General features: G+C 51.2%; 1 protein-coding gene across 1 annotated transcript; it reads right to left on the minus strand.

Moving 5' to 3' along the window:
* Positions 1-3226: 3226 nt before the first annotated feature.
* Positions 3227-23790, minus strand: MVP (major vault protein). Its single transcript, XM_006201284.4, has 15 exons — positions 23655-23790; positions 17101-17233; positions 16695-16890; positions 12137-12260; positions 11900-12031; positions 10964-11058; positions 10518-10754; positions 8814-9095; positions 7709-7953; positions 7433-7630; positions 6102-6488; positions 5196-5312; positions 4912-5038; positions 4210-4398; positions 3227-3492 (listed from the first exon to the last, which is right to left on the minus strand). The coding sequence occupies exons 2-15, from the start codon at positions 17223-17225 to the stop codon at positions 3274-3276; spliced, it is 2673 nt and encodes an 890-aa protein (XP_006201346.1). The 5' UTR covers positions 17226-17233; positions 23655-23790; the 3' UTR covers positions 3227-3273.
* Between the last annotated feature and the right edge of the window lie 123 nt (positions 23791-23913).

A 23913-nucleotide genomic window follows, 5' to 3' on the forward strand; every position in this document is an offset into this window, starting at 1 on the left:
AGGAGGTGCACCTGGAGGATTGCACGAGGCTACTTTTATGGGAAGGCCGGGAATTAGCATGTTACTTCCACTCCCCTTCCACTGGCTACAACTCAGTCACGTGGCCACATCTATATGCAAGGGACGTTGGGAAAGAGAGATTAGTTGTGGGCCGAGGAGGAAGAGAAAATGGATTTGGTAGACAGCGTCTTACCATGCTGAGGGTGATTTTGCTGTTTAAACAGATTTTTCTTATACAAAGGGTACTTAAATCAATTAGTTTATCTGGTATTCAACCAAAGAAAGGCCATTTGCTCCAGTGCCGGAGGAATACAGGCTGTGTTGATTTTCATCAGAGATCACGCTATTTAACGGGCAGTTTAAGGGAACTTCAAGAATAAATTTGGTACCAAATGACTGACTTAGAATATAGCTCTGGCATGAGCTGGAACTCCACTAAATTTCCAGCAAGGCCTTTTCTACCAGAGGTATATCTTATCTCTCCACCTATCCAATCAGTGCTGGGGAGACAGTGAAAACCTGTCTTCATGCATGCAGTTTAAAGGGCAGCTTCTCCTATTACCTTACTGGATTTCACAACCTTGTCAGGTACATGTAGTCAGTATAGGCTAAATTATGCTGTGGTAACAACCCCAATCTGTTACTTAATACAGCAAACTTTTCTCACTCCTATTGCCTGCTTTATGCCATTTTTCTCTCTAGGATCCAGGCCAATATGTGGAATATTTCTGGTTAACACAGAAAAGGAAAGAGGATAGTCACTTCCCCTTGCATTTCATTAGCGAGAACAAGTCATATGGCCAAACCCAATGGTCACTGGAAATCTATGTGGAGACATCAAGTCCTTAATTGGAAATGAATTAGAGCTCAGGGGTGAGATCGGGGGTGGAGAAATGGATTTTGAATCTAAAGCGATGAGACTGGCCAAGAATGTAGCTGAGTAGGAGAACAAGGCTCAGAGTGACACGATTTAGCAGCTGAGCACAGGAAGAGCTGGCTAAGGAAACTGAGGCATGGCCAGTGAGGTGGAAAGAAAAGTGCAGGCAACGTCACGGGAGCCTGTTGTGGAGGAGGGGTAGCCACTGTGCCCAATGATGGGAGAGGCTGAACGAGAGAAACTAAGTGCTGGGTTTAGCAACAGGGACATCACTGGTGATGCCAAATAGAGTGGTTTCCATGAAGCAAGGGGTGGAGACAGAATCTAATTGGAGTGGTCTGAGGAGATAGTAAGAGGTGAGGAATGGAAACAGACATTTGGCTGTGAAAGGGAAGATGTGGCAGCTGGAGGGAATGGAGGGCTAAGGAGAGCTGGTTCTACATGGGAGGGGGTAGAGCGTGTTTACGTACTGGTGACACTGACCCAGGAGATGGGACGAAATGGATAGTGCAGGAGAGAGAGGTGATGGATGTAGGAGTGGACGAGAGGACCTGGGAGGAGGGGGAGAGCTGGGCTCAGTGGGAAACAGGAGATAGGACAGAGTCCAGATGGGGTAGTTTGATAGATTCGATGCTGGAAAGGGCCTTCCTGGCCAACATGCTTCTATTTTCTCAAAGAGGTGAGAGAAAGTGGGCAGGGGTGTGGGAGGCTGAGAGCAGAGGAGGTGTGAACAGTTGTTCTAAAGGGGATCTCGCACAAGCTAGATGAGTGGAGTCAGAGGCCCTTCGGTCTTTCTTGAAGTCTGTTGCCATGAGTTTCAAACGAGATCAGTCAGTATGTGGGGTGTTCTTCCTCCAGGAACACACAGCTGATCAGGGCGGGTGGAGGGGGCGGTAGTCATTTTAAGTAGGGATGGGGCTTTTTCCACTGAGTATCATGGGGGAGGGGGAGGCAGGGGAGGGAAGGAGATTCTGAGTAGATTACATGACAGATGACAAATCTAAGCTGGGCAAGATTGAAGTGAAAGGGGGCGGGGGCAGGGGCTCAACGTTGAGAAAGTAGTTGAGGTAAAGGTCAGACTGATGCCTTGAGCTGGAGAAATGGTTGTCGAAAGGCGAGGATGAAGCAGCCAGAGATGAAGTTTCAGATGTGGTGTGGTTATTAGTAATGGCAAGGTCAACGGATGGCAAGGGAGCCAGGCCCGAGACAGGAGGGAACTCACCCTCTATGGACAACTTTACCTGCTGTCACTTATCCTGAGGCTCTGGCTACAAACAGCATGAACAGCGCACTCAGCACGTGCCAGGTACCAGATGAAGAGATTTAGGTTAGTTACGTCTCCTAAGGGAAGGTGTAGGAGGGTTTATAGGAAGCAGGGGGGGATGAACTGACTCACGTGCCTATTCCATCAACATTGAGATGGCACAAGTACGGTGGGCTAAACAGACACCCCCCCGCCTCAACCAGCCCAGACTTGGGTGGAGCCATTGGTCACAAATGCAGCTCAACTTGGAAGGAGATAAAAGATAATGGGGTCAGTCCCCAATAGGGGAAACGGAATAAGACCCTAAAAAAGCTATCAACCCTACTTAAGAGGGGAATTGCTGGCCCATTTCACAAAGAAAAGATCAGGGAGGCTAAGTTCTTCTCTCCCCATCCCAGGATCTTTTGGCTTCCTCAGCAGAGGCCAGACACCCCTGGGAGCCTCCACTTATGTACCCAGACTGATTGTACTGAGATCCTCCTCCCAAGAGAGTAAGCGCTCAATGGTTGTGGGGGAGCATGAGAAGGGCCCCCCACCCCATGCTCAGAAGAGTCCATACTTGAAGCTCAGGGACGTGCTCCAGTATCCCCCTCCTGACTCTGACTCCCCCATCTGAGAAGGGACACGTGCACAGGTGTGTGGTTGGGCCAGCAGGTGGCGCAAGAGAAAGAGCCTCCCACGTGCTGGAGGTGGGGAAGCTGGGAATGGATACACCCGCATCCAGAAGGTTAAGGCTCAAGAACTCCCTGGCCACACTGGACTCCTGGAGATATTGTCAGTGAGAAGAGATGTTGCTAGCACAGGAGCCATCCCAGAGGGGTACAGGCTCCATCCTCTCACCCGTGGCATCATCTCCCCCCGCTGCTGTCTAGGAAAGCTGACTGCCAAAAGGATCACCTGACTGCTGTGTAAGACTTGGGGCCACATTCCCATCAGCATGACTCTGGGTTAGTCTTCTCCCTGCCTCAGTTTACTCTCCACTTTACAGATGAGGGTAGCCTGTGGTAACTATCAAGATTTTAGGGGTATCTCCCCCACCCCCATTAAGCTCCCTTGTGATACAGACTTAAGGCAACAAAAGAAGGTTTAAATGCCCAGAAGTGTCAGTTTTATTTGTCAGTGAGGTACGGAGCTAAGGCACAACCTGGTTGCCTCCAAGAGCTTGAGGGATAGCAGTGGACTGGGTAAGTAGGCCCCCTTGGGGGCTGGGACCCCCGGCCACCTTCCTGGCTGGGGACTGGGCCTCAGACCCGAGCCCCAGCAGACCCAAAGCTGTGTTAAAGAGGTTGATGGGAGTGGAGCCATCGGTGATGAGTGTTGATTTCAGGCCCAGGCTCTGGAGCAGTTTTACCTGGAAGGAGCAAGAGGTGGGCAAAAAGATAGTCAGACCTTTCTCTCATCCCCTTGGCCTCCTCTCTAGGGTGGGCTGCCACCCACCCTGGTCTGACCCTGCAGCTGCTGCCCAAGCCAACCTCATAGGATTAGTCAGTGACAAGCAAGGAACATAAGGGGAACCTGAATATTTCATCCTCTCTTGGGCCTCAAGGGCCTGAAAGGTCAGGTCCCTCCCTGCCTGCAGCTGCCTCTAGGAACTCACCACTCCACCTCCACCTGCCAGGTTGCAGCCATCCAGTCCTTTCTGTTCCTTAAATGCACCAAATTTCATTCTTTGCCCTTGGACCCTCTCCTGGGAAGCGGCTGTCAACTTTACGAAGTGCTCAAGCATCCCCTCTTCAGAGTGGGCCTCCTCACCCAGCTGGCTGGAAGCATCAACCCCCCCTTCACCACTCTTTCAAAGCACTGGTCAAACTGACGTCCCAACTGTATACTGTCCCCACAGGAGCGCCAGCTCACCACCAAGTCTAGTACATTGCCTGATAGGACCCCATGCTTGAATGATACGTGTCAGGACACGGGATACGGACACAGTCCAGTCACCACTTCCCCTTTTCCTTCTGTCCCTGACATCGCTCTACAGGTTGTGTTTGCCTCCCCAGCTCTGCCTTCTCCATTCCAAGTATGGTCCCAAGACACACACACAACCCTACCCACACTCTCCCCGTCTCACCTGCATCTCTGGCCCTGCCACAGCGAGGTCCCTGATGGTGCTGGGGCCCAGCGCCTCTGTCATCTGCCTGAACTTCTTCACCTCCACCTCGGCCAGCTGCTGGGCCTTGCTCACCTCCAGCTCCAGCTGGGCCCGGGCATAGACCAGCTCTAGCTCTCGCACTTTCTTTACTCGCTGCAGTTCAGCCTCCTGGAAGGGGAAAAACCAGCATTCCTTTGATTGTGTGGCCCCTGAACATGTCCAGCAAGTCACCTAGCCAGCAAGCCTGAGGAACCTGAGACAGAGGGGATGGAACTGTAAACTTCCAGTCAGATTTGAACCTGGCCTATGCCACCTTTTAGCTAATGACCCCTGGGAGCCCCTTAATCCAAGCCTCAGTTCTCTCGTCTGTAAGATGGAGATAATTCCTACCCTTAATGGGATTTCAAACATTAAAAAAGATCTTGTATGTAAAACATATGCAATACCTAGCTGGCAAGTGTTTGATCATGTTATCTGTAAAATGAGTGTAATCATCAGCCTTACCTTCAAAGCAGGTTTAAAGTGAAATGAAATAGGGCAAAGACTTTGTAAACCACAAAGTACTTGAACAGAGCTTTACGTTGGGTGCTTGGTATGCTAACAGGGCTTCAGAGACTGCAGTTATAGGGTCTCTTCCAGACCCCAGGGCCACACCCTCCCATAAGCATCTCCCCCACTCACCGTCTCAATGGCCAAGGCCTCTGCCTTCAGCTTGGCCTGCAGCACGGAGCCTTCTCCCTCGATGCGCGCTGCCTCTGCGCGGGACTCGGCCTCCGCCTTGGCGGTCCCGGTGCTCTCCACCGCGGTGCTGGAGGTGGCGCAGAGTCAGGCAGACCCAGGAGGAAGCCCAGCCCTGCCCTCCTCCGCCCTTGACTTAGACTGTAGCAGCCCATGTGCACACACACACTCCCCCCACAAGCTGCTTTTCCAAGACCCTCTGCCATCTTTTCTTCTAGTCCACCCACCTCAGAGCCTCCAGCTCCAAGAGTTCCCTGCGAGCTTTTTCAGCCTCTGATTGGTCTAAGATCTTCTGCCTCTCAAGCCGGCCACGGGCTTCTTGTTCTAGTCTCTGAGCCTCATGCCTGGGTGAGAGGGGGAACAGGGAAGATGCTGGCATGAGGCCAGAGCTGAATTGGAGCTCCAAGGGCAGGGTCCACAGGCCCATGGGAGGCCCTCAACATGCAAATGAAAGCAAGATGTGCTCAGCAGTCCAGGCATGATTCTAGGCACAGGGACACGTGGCCATGACCAACACCCCTGCTTTCACACAATTTACCTTCCAGTGGGGAAAAGTCAAGTGAACAAGGATGATTTCAGACAGTGACAAGCTCCTTGAAAACAAGTGATAAGATAACATGGCTGGGCAAAGAGGGTGCTGCTTCATTTGGGGAAGAAAGACAAGGGCTCTCCATGGAGGTGATCTTTGGAGGCCAGAGCAGGAGCCCGCCCTGAAGTTCTCTAGAGGAAGAACATTCTGGGTAGAGGGTACAGCCAGTGTAGAAGGCCTTAAGGTTGGAACCCAGCCGTGTATCTGAGGAGCAGAAAGGAGCTAGTGGGCCTGGAGTGGTGAGCCGGGGGAGGAGGCCAGAAGGTGAGGTGAGGGAGATGGCACTGGACCCCAAAGTGCCCAGAAGGCCACAGAAATGAGTTTGGGTTCCAGCACAAGCAAGGTGAGAAGTCACAGGAGTAGGGGTGGCATCTATTCCCACTTTAAGTGGCCCATGTTATCTGCTGGTTAAGGATGACAGCAGGCTGACCACCAGGGGATATCATGTTACCCAGGTCCTGGCAGCAGGCTGGAGATGGGGACCCTGGATTGGTCTGGCCTGAAATGGGTAATGTGGGTGGCTGGGCCCCTAGTCCTCACTCACTTGGCAGCGGCCTCCTGAGAGTTGGTGGTGATCTCAATGGCCAGCTGGACGCTGCGCTGCAGGGCATCCCGGGTCCTCTGGTCCACGGGCTCCACTGATTGCACATCCACACTGCTGACCACCAGTCCATTTTGGGGGAAGACGGCCCGGTCCCGGGGCTTGGGCAGGGCCGTGCTGTCGGACCCCTTGATTTCAAGGGTCTCAAAGCCAAAGACGGCAGTGCGAATGATGCGGGCTGAATTCTTATGGAAGTCATCAAAAGTGACAGAGGCTACAGCCCCCCGCACCTGGGATGCAATGGCCTTGCAGGCATCACCCACGAAGTCTGGCACTGAGAAGAGCTTGGCCGCCTCTTGGGGGTCATTCCGGTCACTCAGCTCAAAATGCCTGGGAACAAAGACATCTCATCTTCAAAAAGGACACTAAAACCCATTCTCCGTGGTTGGGCAGGGTCTTATGACAGAGAGTGCTGATTGGTATCTGCTATTTCAGGTGAAGTCCTGAGAAACTTACATGCTCCCATTTAATTCGCGCAGCCACCCCATGAGGTGAGAATGAGCATTATCCCCATTTTACAGATAAGGAAATAGAGATCCAACAAGGTTGACTGACAGGCCTGAAGTCACACAACAGGTGCCAAGCCAGAAAGCTGGACCCAGGCAGTGCGCCTCCAGGGTCTGTGCCCTCAGGAATCATGCTGCAATACCCCTAAAGATGTCAGTGCCCAAGCTGCCTTTGTCATGGTCCTGGCCACTCAGCCACCAGGTGAGGAACACGTGCTTGGGAGCTGTCAAGCATTGCTTCTGCATCTGACTTCTCTCCCCTAACTCTAATTGCTGCCATTTGAGCTCTAACTACAGTACAGGTCACTGTTCCAATTCTCACCGCATCCTTTCAAGGGCCCCCTGAAGCTGTCATTGCCATTTTACAGACTGGGAAACCAAGGAAAGCACCGAGTACTTGCCCAGGCCCACGGCTAGCACGCGGCAGGGCTGGGATGCAGACCCGTCAGCCTGAGAGCTTTAAAACCTCATGGTTACATGTTTGGCTGAAAACACACTGGGAGTTCAGGTGAGGAGTGTTCTATCATGCCTCACGCCCAAATCCTGCTCCCAGGTGAGCCCAAATCTCCCTTGTCATTCCCCTCCGGCATCAGACTGGATTTGCATGAACTTCTGGGTTTCCTGGTTTCCACTTGACCGTGGCATGGGGCCAGGCATTCTGCCCCTGATTGTGAGCCCAGCACTCGGAGTGGTATTTCTCCTCTTCAGGGTTTCCCTGGGGCAGCACCAGCAGGAGCCCTCACCCTCCTCCACCCCCCTGCCCCTCACCAGTTGTAGGCAAGCTGCAGCTGGAGCCTGGCGTGGTCCGCGGTTTCAATGGTGATGACATCGGTGAAGAAGTCAGGTCCCAACAGCAGGCAGAGTGCGCGGCGGGCATGGGGACGCTTGGGTCGCCCGGCGGAGAGGGACAACACCGTGAACTGCTCCTCGGGACCCAGCGACACCAGCTCTGGCCCGAAGACCACACTGCAGAGGAAGCGGGGAGTCAGAGGCACGGAGAGCCCCTCCCACCGCAGCCGCAGCACCCCGCTGGCCGCTACTCACCGAGCCTTCTTTGCCCGGTAGTCATACACCTGCACGGCAGCGTTGTGAGGGACTCGGTAGCTGACCACACGGGTCTTATTCCGGGGAGCGGAGGGCTGAAGGGTCTTGGCCATCTCCTTCTGACCCCTGTCAGCCAGAGGGTCCTGCCCCTTGTTCAGCAGCTCTTCCACCCCCGGAGGCAGCTCCTTCTCCCACAAGACTTCATCTTGGGTCAGCATGTAGGTGCTTCCAATCACAGCACGCACCTCGAGAGAGGAAGATGAGGAGGGATGTCACCGGCAAAGGAAAAAGGGAAAAAGACCCACTCAGCAGCCCTAAAGCAGAACTGGCCCAGAAAGTAGTACAGCATCACAGTTCAACATGGTCTCTGGACCAAGGCTGTGTTCAAGTTCACCATCTGCGAGCTTGATCATCTTGGGCAGCTATTTCACTTATGTGCTTCAGCTCATCTGCAAAAGGGACCCTATAGTGGCGCCCTCATAAGGTTGAGGAATGAAATTACACCTCACATGTCTAGTGCCAAGAACTTGGCATATGGTTAAGTTCCTGATACTATTTCTTCAAGAGTTTTTCCTTCATGGGGCAGCTTGGAGGGCATCCCAGGGATAGATGCAATCCTAGAACTAGGTAGCACACTAACATTTCCTAGGATTCTGAGCTCTAACTTCCAGGTTGGATTCTTAAAAGAGGTTGGAGATGTGGTCCTAGGTGGAACCAAGATCCAGGTTTTGGGTGAGGGACAAAGAGGAGGGACTCCCATCAGGATAAGGGAATGGAGGGAAGTGGGGTCTCACTGTTCCTAGGCCACACCCCAGTCAGACCTTTATGCCAGAGGCCAGATCTGTGTTGAGGACCGAGTCCCTCTCCTAAAACCTGGTTCACCTTGCTTGGGAATTCTAAAATTTGAAATTAGATATTTAAGACAAAGGGAAGGCAAACACTTTGCAGAATGCCCTCATTTCATAGCCAGTGGGCCTGGATGCTGCTAGCAATGCTGCTGAAGTCCCTTCTGTCACCTCCACCACACATCTCCCCATCAGCATCACCCACTTGCCCAGACCACCACGGCCACATGGCAGCAATGTGCCCCTCCCTCAGCTGTTACCCTTCCGGTCTTGACATCCTGCACGTAGATGCCCTCGTTCTCATCCAGAGGGATGGCCTGACGCTCTTCCACCACCTCCACCTTGGCAGATGGCACATACTCCAGGGGTCCGCGGATGAGCCAGCGGTCCCCGGCCTGGTGGGAGACCTTATCCTCATCTTCCCCCTCCTCCAGGGGCTGCAGGGCCCTGAGCAGCAGCCCCTGCTGCTCCGACAGCACGTATACATTCTGGATGCCTCGTTCCAGCTTCTCTCCTGGCTGGAGGAAAAAAGACTTCTCTCCCTAGTGGGGAGAAGTGGAGTCAGGAGCAGTTTCACTCAGGACTGTGGTGCCTCACACGGTACCTCCCTCGGCCCCATGTGACCATGGGCTTGTGTTGAGGACAGGAGCCCCCAAAAGCACCCTCCCCACCCCCACATCATACTGTAAATTATTATCTGGACTGTGAGGCTCTCTACAAATGCCTATACATCTGGTCAAACCTGCCCTTGAAAAATTCTGTAAACTGGCAAGATCTGGGTTCTTACAAGCTCACCACAGCTCAACAGTTGAGAAGTAAGCTATTATTGCTTTATTTCTCCCCCGTTTTGTTCTCTTGGGATGGTGTAGTCCAGAATTGGTAATATAATCTTTGGGCCAAATCTGGCCTGGTGCCTATTTTAAAATACATATGTATTTGAGATATAACCCACATGTTATAAAATACACCTTTTTAAAGAATACAATTATGTGGCTTTGGAATATCCAGAGTTGCCTAATATCACTATTCCCTAATTCCAGAACATTATTACCTTAAAAGGAAACCCTATACCCAGCAGCAGTTACTGCCCAACCCTACCCCACGCCAGCATGAATCTATTTTCTGTCTCTATGGATTTACCGATTCTGGACATTTCATACAAATGGGATCATACACTAAGTGGTCTTTTATGTCTGGCTTCTATTGCCTAGTATAATGCTTTCAACTTTATCCATATGGTAGCATGTATCAGAACTTCATTTTTTTTTTTAACATTTTTCAGTTATTTTAAGAACATTAGTGCCCTTAAACCCAGAAAGATTACTTTTATTCTTTTAATTGATATTCCATTGTCTGGAGATACCATATTTCTAATCTATTCATCAATTAATAGACATCTGGGTTGTTTTTACTTGTTCCACCTCCTGTTTTTGTAAATAAAATGTGTCAAGAACACAGCGGCACTGGTTCATTTACAAGCCATCTCCGCTGCTTTCACAGTACAACAGCAGAGTTGAGTAGTTGCAACAGAAACCAGACAGCTCACGAAGCCTAAAATATCTATGCTCTGGTCCTTTCACAGGAAGGGTCTGCCAACCCCTGGTAGTCCCATGTATCATTCAGAGAGGGATGAGGTACGGGGTGGCAAAAAGGGGAAACCAAGAAATTTGTTTTACACAGGATGACGTTTCCAGAACAAACGGATGTGAAATATGAGAGAGAGCTTCTGGGTCTGTGGGCACAGTGCATGGCCAGGGAGGTGCTCCCAGGAGAGGCTGTGTGTAACTTGAGGTCGGGGATTTCCAGAAAGATCAAAGAGAGGTGTCTCAAGAGACAGAGAACTAAGTGTGTGCAGAGGGAGTCAAAGAGAGCTTCTGTGTTTCTAGACCATGCAGCCGGGGTGGGAGGAGGGAAGGGACAGAGGTCCAAGGGCATTCTCTTCTGAGGGAGGTGGAGGCACTTACCTTGACCACACGCTTCTGGCCCAGCTGATTCTTGCCATCCGGTCCAACCGGATCGAGAATCACACAGTAGTTGTGGGGGCCCAGGGTGGTGATGGACACGACCCCCAGCACCTCCTCGTAGACATCTGGCACATGGGCCTCCGTGTCCTGCACAGTCACCAGCCATTCCTCCCCAGTGCGGCGGGACACTCCTCTCAAGTCTCGGAAGTTCTGCCGAGCCCGGAGGTGCAGGGCTGTCTGCAGAGCAAGATGTCGGCGTGTGTGAGCAGACCCGCCTCCAGCTTCCTTGGGGGAGTTGGGAACCCCACTGGCCACCAAATGTCTACCAACATAGGAGGACTTTTTAAACCCTTTCAGGTGACCCAGGATTCTCCTCAGGTGACCTCTTATTTTCACGCTCTCTGCCACTGAAAGCCTCCTACCCCTGGGCCCCCCAGGGAACAAACCTTTTCCGTAAGGATCACAGCATCCACCAAGTCCAGAACCTCCTCAAACACTGCTGGGAGGTACGCACCCACGGAGCGGACCAGCCATTCTTCTCCTGGGCCGGGGGCAGAGAGCAAGGGTCAAAGGTTACCCAGCCTGCTACCCAGCTGCCTCTGCCCACTGCCTAGACAACAGGGGACCAGAAGGACTTCGTAGGCCACTGCCCCCAGGCTCAAGGGCCTGACGGGAGTCCTTGTTTTCATTCCTGAGGCCCGAGGAAAATCAATCCTACCCCAGAAAGATTTTAAAAAGCACTTCCAAGTGCCGGAGTTGCTACTATGCCAATACCCTGCTAGCCCTCTCTAAGCTAAAAAGACTGACTTTCTCCTTCCCTAAAACAGGCAGAACTGCCTCATTAGAGTGGGAGATGCTACTTAGTCTATTGGAGGAGCAAGAGTGCTGGGGGACAAGTTAGCATCCTTGCCCTTCTCGGCCAAGAAACCAGGCCTCAGTCATGGATGTGGAAAACCAGAGTCGTAGTGCCTCAAGGTTGTTAGAGGACTAAGTTATCATCTGTAAAGCATTTGAACCACACCTGGGACAAAGTAAGCATGGCCTTTGTGAAGACCTTGTTTAATACATCATACTTGTCAAACGCAGGTGCTGGTTGTATATGAACACTTACTCTGTTGATCTAGAAATAGATGTGGCCACTACCCCTGGCTCATGGTAAAGCGTCAGGGGAAGGAAAACCCATGTCAGTGTGGCCAAGATCACAGGATCAGGACCAGGGCAGAGTCACATGAAGTGGGGTGGGGGATGCATCAGGGGGCTGCCCCGCAACAGCTTTCAAGAGATACCAGGGAAGCACTCCAGGCTCCCAACCTTCCCCACTTCCCTAGCAGTCATGCCACGGCCTGCCCCACACCCCTGGGAGCACCCCTTCAGGACTCCACCTGTCACTCTCTCCTTGCCCTCCCGGTCCCAGCACTCCTTGCGGGCCCTCAGCCGCAGGGCCTGGTTCTGCCTGATGATAGTGGCCTGAATGATCTCCACGACCTCCACCTCCTTCTGGGGGATATACGTGCCTGGGAAGAGAAGATGAGGTGGAAGCTGAAGGTCAGGAGATGCCAGGGCTATAACGGGAAGACAGGAAGCCTGACCCTGACCTCGCCTTGACGGAAGAAACTTACCAGGTCCTTCAAATAGCCACTCATCTCCTGCCACCACCTTGTCTCCATTCTTATCCTCAAAATCCAGCAGCGCCTTAAGATGGAGGGCAGTGTTGGGCAGAACCACCTGCAGTGGGGTGATGTCCTAATAGGGAAAGAAGTGGGGGTCATGGGGTATTCAGAACTGTGACCCCTGGAGTCAAACCTGTTACCTTGAAGGTCAGAGTCCACAGCATCAATCTCTCCATGTCCCAAAATAAGACTGAGTGGAAGGTACAAGGTAGGGGTGGCCCCAAAGCCATCTGGTCTGAAGAGTGAAGATGGAGTTGACAGGGCAAGAAGATGCCACTTCAGATGGGCCAAGGACACAACTTCCTCTGCAGAAGTGCTCAAACCTTGGTTTGAACTAGGAATTCAGCCGGGAAGCTGGGTAGAGGGCTTGATGGGAGAGGTGGGAGAAGTAACTGGGAAGCTAAATAAGTGAGTATCTCATGACCCAGCATGCACTGGGGCTCTCTAGGAAGTATAAGGAGGTGGGAAGGTATAAACTGCAGTAACAGGCACATCTTATGTGTGAGAATTTGTTTTCAAGGTTGCCTCATGGTCATAGGACAGCCATTGTACACCAGCCATCATATCTCCTCCGTCAGGAAGGGGGACCTGGTAACAAGTAGCCAAATCTTTTAAACGTTTGTACAAATATTTCTACAAATAGGACTTCACTTCATCTTTGATCTGAGGGAGGCAGGAAAGCAAGGAAAGAGGCTCATGGAGGTTAAGGAACATGATGAAGGTCACACAACTAGTAAGGAACATTAAAGGTCTGAACCTCCGCCTCTAGTGAAAGCTACCTGCCACACTTTATTCTAACTAGAGTGGCCCCAGTCACATAACTGCTTCACCCACTGACCACGCGCTGGGCTGGGGAGAGGCAGAGCTGGAGGTTTACTGCCTGGGGAAGCCTCTGCCTGTACCCCTTCTATGCACATGGCACATGACTAGTTGTGTCGGCGGCAGGACATTCCCCCATCTTCATGGAGTTTAAGTTCCAGCAGGTGATAAGACACAAATAGACCATGCCCTCCGAGCAGACTGTGGACGGTGTCAAGGGAGGGAGACTGCAGAAGTTCAGACGAAGTTAGGAAAGGCCCTCAGAGAGTGCCATTTGAACTGGGGCTCAAAGGAAGAGCTGGCTTTTGATGTAAAGGTGTTGAAGAGGGAGGAGAGGTGAGCATCCTGGGGAGAGCATGTGGTCCACTATGATTTTCATTTCTCACATCTACTGCACCATGTACATCAAGTCTGTCTTTATCTTTGCCATTGTCCTCATCTAAGCCACCAATACCTCTTGCCTGGATGATGGAAATAGCTTCCTAATTTGTCTCCTGGCTGCCACTTTTGTCTCCTTCCAGTATGACCCCCCTCTTCCCCACCACTACGATGTTCCAGCTTGGGTGACAAGGTACCCAGTAGTATTACCAAGTGAGATAGGAAATATGGGAGAAAAGATTTGGGTTTGGATGTGTTAGGTTTGGATGTCCAGTATGAGGTGTCTGTGGGACATCCAAGAAGGGGCTTCCTATAGACAGTTAGGAGACTCATAGTCTGGAGTGCCAGCTAAGGTATAGGGTTGGGTGTCTTTAATGTAGATGAAGTGGTCACGGCCACAAAAAAGAGGGCACAGAGAATATTCAGGGCAGAACCTAAAGGCAGAGGGGATGGGGAGAAGATGAAAAAAGACATCTACAGAGCAAAACATTAAGTGTCAGTAAGAGGGCAGATCAACAATGGATGTGGCTGAGAGCCTGTAAGACACAGAATGACTGTTCACTGGGCCTGCAGTGAGGACGTCTTGGCGTTTTGCCAAAATGGGTTCAGTGCAGGTGGGGACACAGGCCAGATGCAGGGGCTTGCAAAGCAATAGGGCAGAGAACATCAAGTTCAAGTTGTTAAAGACTAAATAAGAAAGAGAAAGCAATAAATAGCCAAAAATTAGATTCATAGGGCTATTCATACAAGCCCATACAAATTTAATGTGCATATCCTGAGACCCAGCATTTTTTAGTTTCTACTCTCAAAAAAAAAAAAAAACACAAAAAATAAAAACTAGAATGCACAAGGACATGCAGACAAGGATGTTCATCACAGCACCATTTTTCCTATAAATTGGAAACATTCTAAACAATACCCAGTAAGAGAATGGCTGAACTTCTATCCATCATATGGAATTACATACAACAATTAAACAAGAGATGACTTACGTACCAAGATGGAGAAGTTCATTCAAAATACTGACAAGTGGCGATGTACTAGCCCTTATACAAGTAAGTTATAACCAACATTTTTTTCTTGCTACATACTTTTGTGAATGCATAGACATATCTAGAAGTAATACCCTGAGCGGATGATAGTAGATGCCTCTGGGGAGGGAGAGCAGATACTGGTGTGGGAGTCAGAGAGGACTTGACCACCTTATGATTCTTTAGAATGAAAAGCTCGCACTAAAGTAAGCCTTTAAGGCTAGAAGAAGGTGGAAGAGGCAGAACACATTTACTGGCCAAGAGAAAGGCATCAGTAGTGGAGAAGTTGACAGGAGAGAGACGCTCTAGGTGGGGACAAGATCCCAAGGGATAGAAGGATGCATCTTCCTGTATCTACCGATGGAGAGGAACCTCCTAGAGGCTCCAATAGGTAGGAAGGAGATAAGGAAAGGGGACAAACACCCAGACCCTCCCAGATGGCCTCCATTTCTATGTAAGTGATCAAGTCGTTTGAGAGTGAGAGGGCACAAAATAGAAGAGTGGAGAATGATAAATATTCAGAGGCCTATAGGGGCACAAAGGAGAGAAAGCTGGTTGAGAAGGAAGAACTAATGAGCAGGGCTTGGGATGGAATGAACCACATAACCCATTAGCTACTTAGAATACTGTTGTGGTGGATCTGCCCATGTGGCTACTAAACCCCTCCGGGGTGTCAGGACGGAGAGGGCAGGTGGGGGTAGCACTGATCCAGGACTGAGTTTGGGCACAGGTCCAGCGCACAGAGAGTGTGTGTTAAAAGGAAAGGTTCAGTGGCACCAAGGAGAGGCCAGGCAGAGAATCTGAGAGATAGGACAGAAGATGGCTGGCTAGGAAAGGGACACTGAGAGAACATGAGAACAGAGGCCGGCTAGGAAGCGGACAGTGACGTGGAGGAGGAGCCGGGGTTTAACTTCAGGTAGGGGAATAACCAACCAAGTCTAACCAACCAAGTCCAGAGTAAACACGGCACTGGGTGAGGTTGAAGCAAAATGGAAGAGGCGAGGGTCAGAGTTGAGGTCAAGAAGGCCGAGATGTTGATGAGGTCATCACAAGGACACTGGTGAGACTCTCAGGAGGGTGGAGAAGGGAGGCTCGAGAAGGTGCCACCTCAGTGATGGGAAAGGAAGTAATGCGGGTAGAGGCAAGGGCCTTGAGGGAGGGCAAGAGCTGACTTTGGAGAGAAAAGGGGTCATCTCGGTGGCATCGGGCTCTGAGGAAGCGGAGGCCCTGCTCTCCTGGCACACGTAGGGTCTGAGAACGAGCTGCTGTGGGCTGTGGCTGCCAGGGAAGCACTGGTTAAAGAGGCAGAAATGAGGAATGCTCTCCCTCCCCCTAGGGAGCTCCTAAGTGCTGGTACTCGACCACCCACCACTGCTTGGCTCTCCCCCAGAGGGGGATTTAGTTTGACTCAGGTAGAACTTGGATATGGGAGATTATAAAATTTTTGACAGTTTGAGACACAACAAAATCACAAGAATAATATGAAGAATTCCCCTAAACTTCAGAGTTATCATGCTAGTCATCTTCATCACTGACCATCTCTACACATATTTTCCCCAAAGTGTCTGCATCTAAGTGCAAGGGAATGCCTCAGAGCTCCCCGGGTTTGGGTTGAGAGTTGTCAGACCATCTCCCCACCTAATCTTCCAGCCTCCAGAGGATATTATACTCCCAGGATCAAGAAGCACTGCTTAGTAGGGGAACCCAGAGTGAAACAAGCTAGAACAGCAAGGAGGTGAAGGAAGAAATGTTACGGAAATGAAGGCACAATGCCATCTTACACAGGCCCAGGGTCTGAGGGCAACATGGACGAGGGCCTAGCTGGCTGTGCATGTCTGTGACGCCTTTCCGCGGGACAACCACAGGCGTCCGAGCCTGGACCTTGTCTGGTCCACTATTGCTGTCACTGCCTACTAACGTCTGGCACTGTTCGAGGGAATGAAATGGCTACCCTCTCGGCACAAGTTGTTTGGTGCCAGACTGGCAGGGGGCTTCCGGCAGGCTCTGGAGCCTGGAAGATTAGATGGTGAGATGGGCTGACAGCTCTCAAAAGAGGTGCACGTCTGTTGTGGGCATGTGAGGAGGAAGGGGGTGTTTGGGGAAGGTGAGTGGAGGGGTATCAAGTCAATTCTGCCCCTGGTGAAAACCAGAAAATGTCACCCCCACCCCCTCCCATGGGCCCAGTTTGTTCTCCCTCCAGAAAGCAGCACCGAACCTGGGGACAAGGTGGCAGGGCAGGCAGAGAGGGTATGGGGGGTGGGGTAGGCAAAGCCAGGTACCTTTTCCAGCACCTCCCCTGGGTACAGGGGGAAGGGGTCCTGGGCCAGCCGGATCTCTAGGTCAGCATGGCGGAGCCGTACTTGCCCTGTGATGTCGAATAGCACTGAGCCCTGGCCATCCCGGGACACCGGGTTGGCCACCGTGCAGTAATGCCGTGGAGGGATAGTCACCATGCGCAAGGGGGCAAACAGGATCCTGTTGGAGGGTGAGAAGCTGTGTGAGGACCCAGGGGACCCCTGTTCCTACTCCTGAAGGAGGTAGAAGATGGGAGAGAAAGCTCCCTGTCACTCAAGCCAGGGCCAGTCCCGGTGGGGAACAGAAGGGGGGAGATGGATGATCATGCCAGTCAGACTACCAGGCCCTCCTTGGCCCCAGATGCCCCCACAGCCCTGTCCCAACACCAACCTCTCATTGTCCTGCCGGATGTAAGTCTTTGGCCCAACCTCCACACGGGACACGTTGCTGTTCTGGTCCAGCACATGGATGTAGTTGTATGGTGGGATACGGATGATGGACTCCTCAGTTGCCATGGTGATTCCTGAACTCAGGGCAGCACAGAGTGTGACAGACAGGCGGGGAGAAAATAAAAGATGGATACAGGGGCTTGGGATGAGGCTGGCATGAAGACTGGCTGGGAAGGGGGGAATGGATCCTTCCTCCTCCAGCTCAGATTATTCCATCTTTTTGCTGTTCCCACACTCACCTCTTCCTTTCTTCCCACCCAGGGCAACACTACCCATCCAGACCTCAACCCTGCCAAGAGATGCTTGGTACAGCTGACCACAGAAGCCCAGGGTTCTCTGCTGGTTCCTTTTCCTCACTGCCATGATTTACCTCCCCCAGGTTTCCCGCAGTACTGGAAGGGGCTTTAGAGCAAAACTTTCCCAATCTCCAATGCCCACAGTGTAGGAGGGCGAAGTGAGCTGAGTTGGCAGAGGTGGTCAGTCTCCAGTGGTGCTGTGGTCTTCACCAGCACGGCGGGGAGCAATGGCTCTGAGTAGCTCCTTGGCTTCTCCAGGGGCAGGCTCCTTTATTTCAGGGGATCCTGAGGGCCTCAGCTGTATTCAAACATTAGCTCACAGCTCAATAATATTTGTATGATCTTTGCCTGCACCTCTCCCTTCTTGAGATTTAAGCCATCCTGGGATGAACTGGTCAAACAGGGGCCACCTCCCAAGAAGGCATCCCTGATGGAACTGATGCTCCTATAGAATCAGCTGGATTAGAAACACTGCAAAGTATTCTAGTTCTTTCCTTCCCAGTTCTCTCTGGTCTGTTGCCCCCCATGAATCCCTGCTGTCGTGGATAGGGGTGGGTGGGAAAGGGAGAAGCAGTAAATGAGTATTGGGTTCCATCCACCCTCATTCTACCTGCTTCTGAATCCTGGGTGGTTACATCCAGTGCTTGGCCTGTTCAGGAATGTCACACCTAAACCCCATCCCTGTCTCCAACGTGCCTTTGACTTTGGACATGTCCCCTGGAGTCACATCAAGGGAACCAAGTTTATTAGGCAACTCAGAACCTTGCCTTCAGTCTATGGTTCCGCATTTTTGAAGCCACCACTAGAAGGGAGTGGTACCTCATCTACTCCACCATTCATCCAGCTTCTAACCTGGGTGAGAGATGGGAAGTGAGGAGCAGAAAGGGGGAGTGGCTTGGCACAGGAAAAAGAGGCAGGAGCCACAAAATTACGGAAGCAAGATGAAGTCCAAGAGTTTTACTTGATCCACACAATCTGTAAACATTTTTGTTCAGGAATTGTGAGTTTTCATGAACTCTCAATTCTTGCTTTTCTTGAAGAATGGGGAGCCAGGCCCTATATTCTCACATGGCAAACTGGCTATATCCAAGTAACAGCTGAGCCCTTTGGGTGGGACACAAGCTTTCCTGCTTACCACAGTCCCAACCACTCCCTGTTGTCTTATATCTGGATCGATGCACTCACATCACCGTGTGGCTCCTGTTCAAAACCTGCCAAGTCAGCATCATCTGACAGAATTTTCTCTAACGAGGAAAATATTCCTAATCTGTGCTGTCTTTGGACTGACCACATGTTACCAAACTCATGAAATGTGGCTAGTGTGACTGAGGAACTAAATTTTAAATTTTAATTTAAATAGATGTGGCTGATTGATCCCATAGTAGACAGTGTAGCTCTAAGTAGCTGAGTCCCAGATAGGGACGAGTAGTGCAAGGCTAGTGGTACCATCAGGACAGGAACCCTGATGGAATGCCTGGCAGCATGGTGCACTGGTCAGGGGCATGGGTCAGCCAGACTGCCGGGGCTTACTTACAGTTCTGATTTGCTGTTTCCCAAAGCCTTATCTCATTTTGAAAGAGGTTACAGTTTTGATCTGTCTTCTTGGTACACTTTCCACATCAGAGGGAGGTTACTCTGCTCCTTATTCTTTCCATTGCAACTTTGTATGGGATTTGAACTTGATACTTTTCTGTTGCCTGTTTGTGAAGTTAATTTCCCTTAACTTCTCTAACCTCAGAGCTCCCTCTCCTGTTGATTTCAGGTAGTGTTTGATAATACAGGTGCTGGCTTTCTGCTTTCTGTTCTCCCCACTCTTACCTGGACCTTCGCTTTCCTTCCCCTCTACTGCCCATCCTGCTCAGCTGTGTTTCTGCTCCCTGGGACAGGGCCCCGTAAGAGCCGCCGAGGGCTATGTCTGCCTGGATCTTGGTTCTAACCCTTACTGGATGGTTGATCTTAGACAAGTCTCTTGCCTTCCCTATACCCATTTCCTGGCCTATAAATGGAATGGATAAGGCATCAACCCAAGCTATGAGGACGGAGTTAATCATTTAGCACTTGGAACAGAGCCTGGCTCTCAGAAGCACTGTGTGGCTTACAGCTGAGGCCCATCTCCTCCACCCACTTAGGGGATGTGACCTAGGACCAGAGGCTCCCTATCCCAACTGGCATCTTGGCCGTAATCTTCCCTTGTTTACTGGTCAGGAAGGTGGCAGGTCTTGTGTCGCCCCAGCTGTGGGTCTAGGGTAGCAAAAGGGCATCCAACAGCCAAGTGAAGCCTCTTCCTGGTTCTCTGCAGGGTGGAAGCTTGGCCAGGAAGCCAGATGGGGGAAGAGGAAAGGCTAGGGCTGCAGGCGGAAGTGTGGACTGGGCTCTGTGAGGCCCCACAGGGAAGGTTTGAACTCTGGAAGGCCATGCGAGGAAGAAAAGTAGGCTCTGGGAACAGCCTCCAATGGCTCCTTTGGACCATCCTTCGCCCCCTGCAGCTGAGGCCTCTCCACCATCTGTCACCCAAGCTGGGCCCAGTCAGGGGGGCCGAGAACCTCGTCCGGCTCAGTGACTCAGCTGAGAGTCATCCTTAAAGATGATCAGGCTGGGCTCCTGCCCTGTTCCGAGGCCAGGCCCTTGCCCATTATCCTTGTCTCAGTACCAGGACCCAGTCTCACTTCCCTGACCACCCGCCCACCCAGCCCCAAAGCTGTGCCTTCTACTTAGACAACCTGCTAAGTTCACCTGAGAACAGGCTTTGCCATCTCACTCTTGTCATCCCCAAAGTAAAGCCTCAGTAGAGGGCCTCTCAGGGGATCCAGGGAAACCACCTGACATCAGGCAGCATGTTTGTGACAAGTCTGACTTAGACTTTTGTGGTTTACCAGATGACATGTACAGTTACAGCATTTTACGTCCAATATAAGGTTAAGGATTATGTTGACTTTCAGAAGGTCTTGCCCAGCCCTGAGTTTAACACCAACTCCCTAAGTCCACCGGGACCTCCCTTGAGTGTCTGCTTCCGAGACCAGCTCCCTAGTCTGCTCTCTGGGTACATGTCCAGCCTTGCTGATCACACTGACCCTCAAGTGTCATGAGGCTCTTGCATGAACCAGTCAATTTTCATGCAAAGTCTTAGAGACCAGTGGCTCCCCCACTGTACCCCTCAAAGAAGGAAGGGGTAACAGTTGGATGAGCAGAGAACAAAACAGCCTGTGAGAAGCAGAAGCTGGGTTCATCCTCTAAGAGAAAACTCTTGACCTGTCTTGGCTCAAAAGTAAACATGCAAAATTTAATAAATGAGTCATAAGTCACTACACATCAGATTTTCAGGGTCAACTGTGAGCAGCTGACACAGCGAATCTTAAAGAGAAGACGCCTAAGTGATGAGCCATGCTGTGTATTGGTCCGCCGTGAACAGCAACATTGGCATCACCTGGAAGCTTGTTAATGCAAAATCTTGGGTGGCCCCCCCCCGCCCCCCCTCCGCTGCCGAGCTGCTGCATCAGCACTTTAACTAGATTCCCCAGTGATTTGGGCATACATTAAAGTATGAGCAGCTCTGGTCTAAAACAGCCGCTCTCAACCTGGACTATACATTAGAACCACCTGGAGATCTTTTAATACCACCCATCTCTGGGGATTGATTTAATTGCTCTGGGGTGGGGTCCAAGCATTGCTATATTTAAAACTCTTCCACTGACTCTAATATATAGCAAGGACTGAGTTCCATCACTCCTGATACATTCTTAGGCCGCTTGCTAAGCCTGAGTCTTACTTTCCTACTAGACAGTGAATTGGGAATAAAAGTGACTCCTCCCTGGAGTTAAAGGGGTTAGAGACTAGAAAGTGTCTAATGCTCAGTATGAGCTCAACAAAAGGTGGCTAGGAGGAGGAAGACCAAAGATGACCTCAGATTGCAGACTGTTCCTCAAAAGCAGAGAGCCTCATGTATTCTCCAGACCCTCAGCCCCAGGTCCAGGTAGACCCCTAACCAACACAAGTCCCCTTGTCCCAAACCTTGGGCCCTGGATCCAGGCAGGCTCGAAGTTGGAGGCAAGGTCGCGGGGCCAGCCTTGCCACCACCACCTCTATCAAGCTTAGGTTTAGAAAGTGCACAGGAAATTTCAGAACAAACAGGAACTCATCTTTGCCGTTCCCTTTCACTGATTTTAAACATTCTAGTCTGTTTAGAGAATGTGACAGTCACATTACTCAGGGGCTAGGAAGAGGCTACGTTCACCAGGCAGCTTCCCAAATCAGGGAAATTATTTCCTGCTTTAGGGGACAACCATGGAAACTCTTGAGAATCTGTCCCACAAAGTCACTTTCTTTTTAATGGCAGTTTCTTTTTATTTATGGGGAGAGGTTAATTAGGCTTATTTATTTTTTAATGAAGGTACTTGATGAGCCCAGGACGTCATGCATGCTAAGCACACGCTCTACCACTGAGTTATACCCTCCTTCCATAAGTCACTTCTTTTAGCAGCAAAGTTTGAAGAATTTTTCTTCCTAGGAAAATCTTATCTGTGCTCAAATTCAACTGGACCACTTTGCGGGAGCAGCAACTCACTCTGGGGACGGAACAGCTCTGCCAGTTGAGGATGCTTGTCGTCCTGTTTCCATCCTACCTCCCAGATGCTGCCAATTAATGCCAGTCATTGAAGGCGAGAGTTGACTAGAAGTGACCCAGGAACCAGGCTTCAGAACTCCTGATTCAGGTCAGTGTTTTCTAATCCTTTCCAATCATAGGGCTCAGCTGGAGTGTTGATTCTGAGGTCTCACCCCAGACCCCCTGGGATAAGGTTTCCAGGAGAGAGACTCTAGTATATCTTTAGCAAGTCCCCCCCCCGCCCCAAAATAAAACCAGTTCTCACTTAAGAACTTAAATCTGTGCCAGGCATTGTGTTAAATGCTTTCATTTAACTCATTTAATCCTAACAAGAACCTAGAAGTTAAGGAATTTGCTCAGGCTCACACCATGATCAAAGGACAGAGCCAGAATTCCACCCCAGGTACTGTGAATGCAGCTCCAAACCAGGAAGTAGTGTAGCTTCTCAGGTAGAAGAGTCAATAAGATTCTGAACTAGAACAAAGACTTAGGGACTTGGGTGAGGCCGGGTGCTCTCCAGGAGATAGTGCCAGCAGCAGTTCAAAGGTGAGCATGCTCTCCAGGAGACAGTGCCAGCAGCAGTTAAAGTGAGCATTTCCTACAACCTGGGTGGCAGCATCCAGCAAGGAGGCTAGAGTTACCTTGGAGCTATCTGCCTTTCCCTGGGCCAGCTGTTCAAGGTGGCTGCCCTACCTGCTCATGGCTTCAGAGAGCTGCCCTGCCCAGAAAGCCTCACCTGCGGGCAGGCTGGGTGTACTGTGTGCCAAAGGAGGAAATAGGCAGGAGGTTCCAGGAGTCAGTTGGCACCCCTCGTGCCTTTCCCCCATAAAATCTAGGGGTCCCACCCAGACAAAGTGCAGAGAACACCGGGTGTACCTGCCTCAGCTATCACCCACCACCCCTCTATGCTTCTAAATCCCCAGAATCACAGGCTGGAGCGTCCAAAAGAACTTCCTGTTTTTACTTCCCAGTCTGTCCCCGGGGGAGAGAGCAAAAAAAAAAAAAAAAAGAAAAAAAAAAACCTTGTTCACCAACTCCATGCCTTCTGGAAATCAAGCCCTCCTTTAATGTCACTCTGCCAATGACTTCTCAAGTGATCTGCAAGGCCCACAGTTGGCCTAGCCTCGAGTAGGGGGCGTTTTGGTAGAGTTGAGGAATCTCAACGGGGACAAATTCTAAGAGCTCAAGGAGACGGGCCAGAGCTCCAGGGTGGTGGATGGGGTGGGGGCGGAAGGATGAGTATAGCAGGGACCAACCTCACTCCAGGAGGGAGTCTGAATGGACCCCTTAAGTTCCCTCTGCCCCTGCTGCTGATGTGGGAGCTGGAAGTCAGAGAGGCCTCAGATTTGGGGGGTGGGGGTGTTAGCAAGGTGTTAGCAAGGTTGATCTCCTTTTATTTCAGAAGCCAAAGGAAACTGCAAGGAGGAAAGCAAAACCTCCCAAGGCTAAGCCTCCACCCATCTTCTCCCCACTTTGGTTCAGAGACCAACTGCCCCAGCCGAAGCCAGCCCTGAAGGCAGGACAGAGCTAGAGAAGGCCTTGAGGGACACAAGGCCCCAAAACTGGTTTGGGGCTTTGGGGTCAGTACGAAGTACTCACATCCAGAAGTGTGGCTGGCTGCAACAGACTCCTCAGATCGGGAACTCCTTCACCGGGCCCTAGGGAACCCTTCCCGGCAGGGCAGGGCAGGGCCGACTCGGGGGTGGGGCCTGGGCATTTAAAGGGCCCCTGCAGCTGGTTCTCATTTTTTTTTTTTTTTCTCTCTCTCTCTTCTGGGCGGCTTCCACTGCAGCTGAAGACACTGCAACTCATTCAGTGCTCAGGAATTCCCGCCTCAGAGCCAGCTGGCAGCGCTGGA

This window comes from Vicugna pacos, chromosome 18, assembly GCF_048564905.1.
Source record: "Vicugna pacos chromosome 18, VicPac4, whole genome shotgun sequence".
In the NCBI taxonomy this organism is placed as follows: Eukaryota; Metazoa; Chordata; class Mammalia; order Artiodactyla; family Camelidae; genus Vicugna; species Vicugna pacos.

Coding starts and splice junctions, on each gene's coding strand:
- MVP (XM_006201284.4), bottom strand. CDS start 17,225: ATGGCAACTGAGGAGTCCATCATCCGTATCCCACCATACAACTACATC. Junction 12,261..16,694: donor CAGGGGAGGTGCTGGAAAAG/GTACCTGGCTTT, acceptor TTTCCCTATTAG/GACATCACCCCACTGCAGGT. Junction 6,489..7,432: donor CTGCAGCTTGCCTACAACTG/GTGAGGGGCAGG, acceptor CTTTGTTCCCAG/GCATTTTGAGCTGAGTGACC.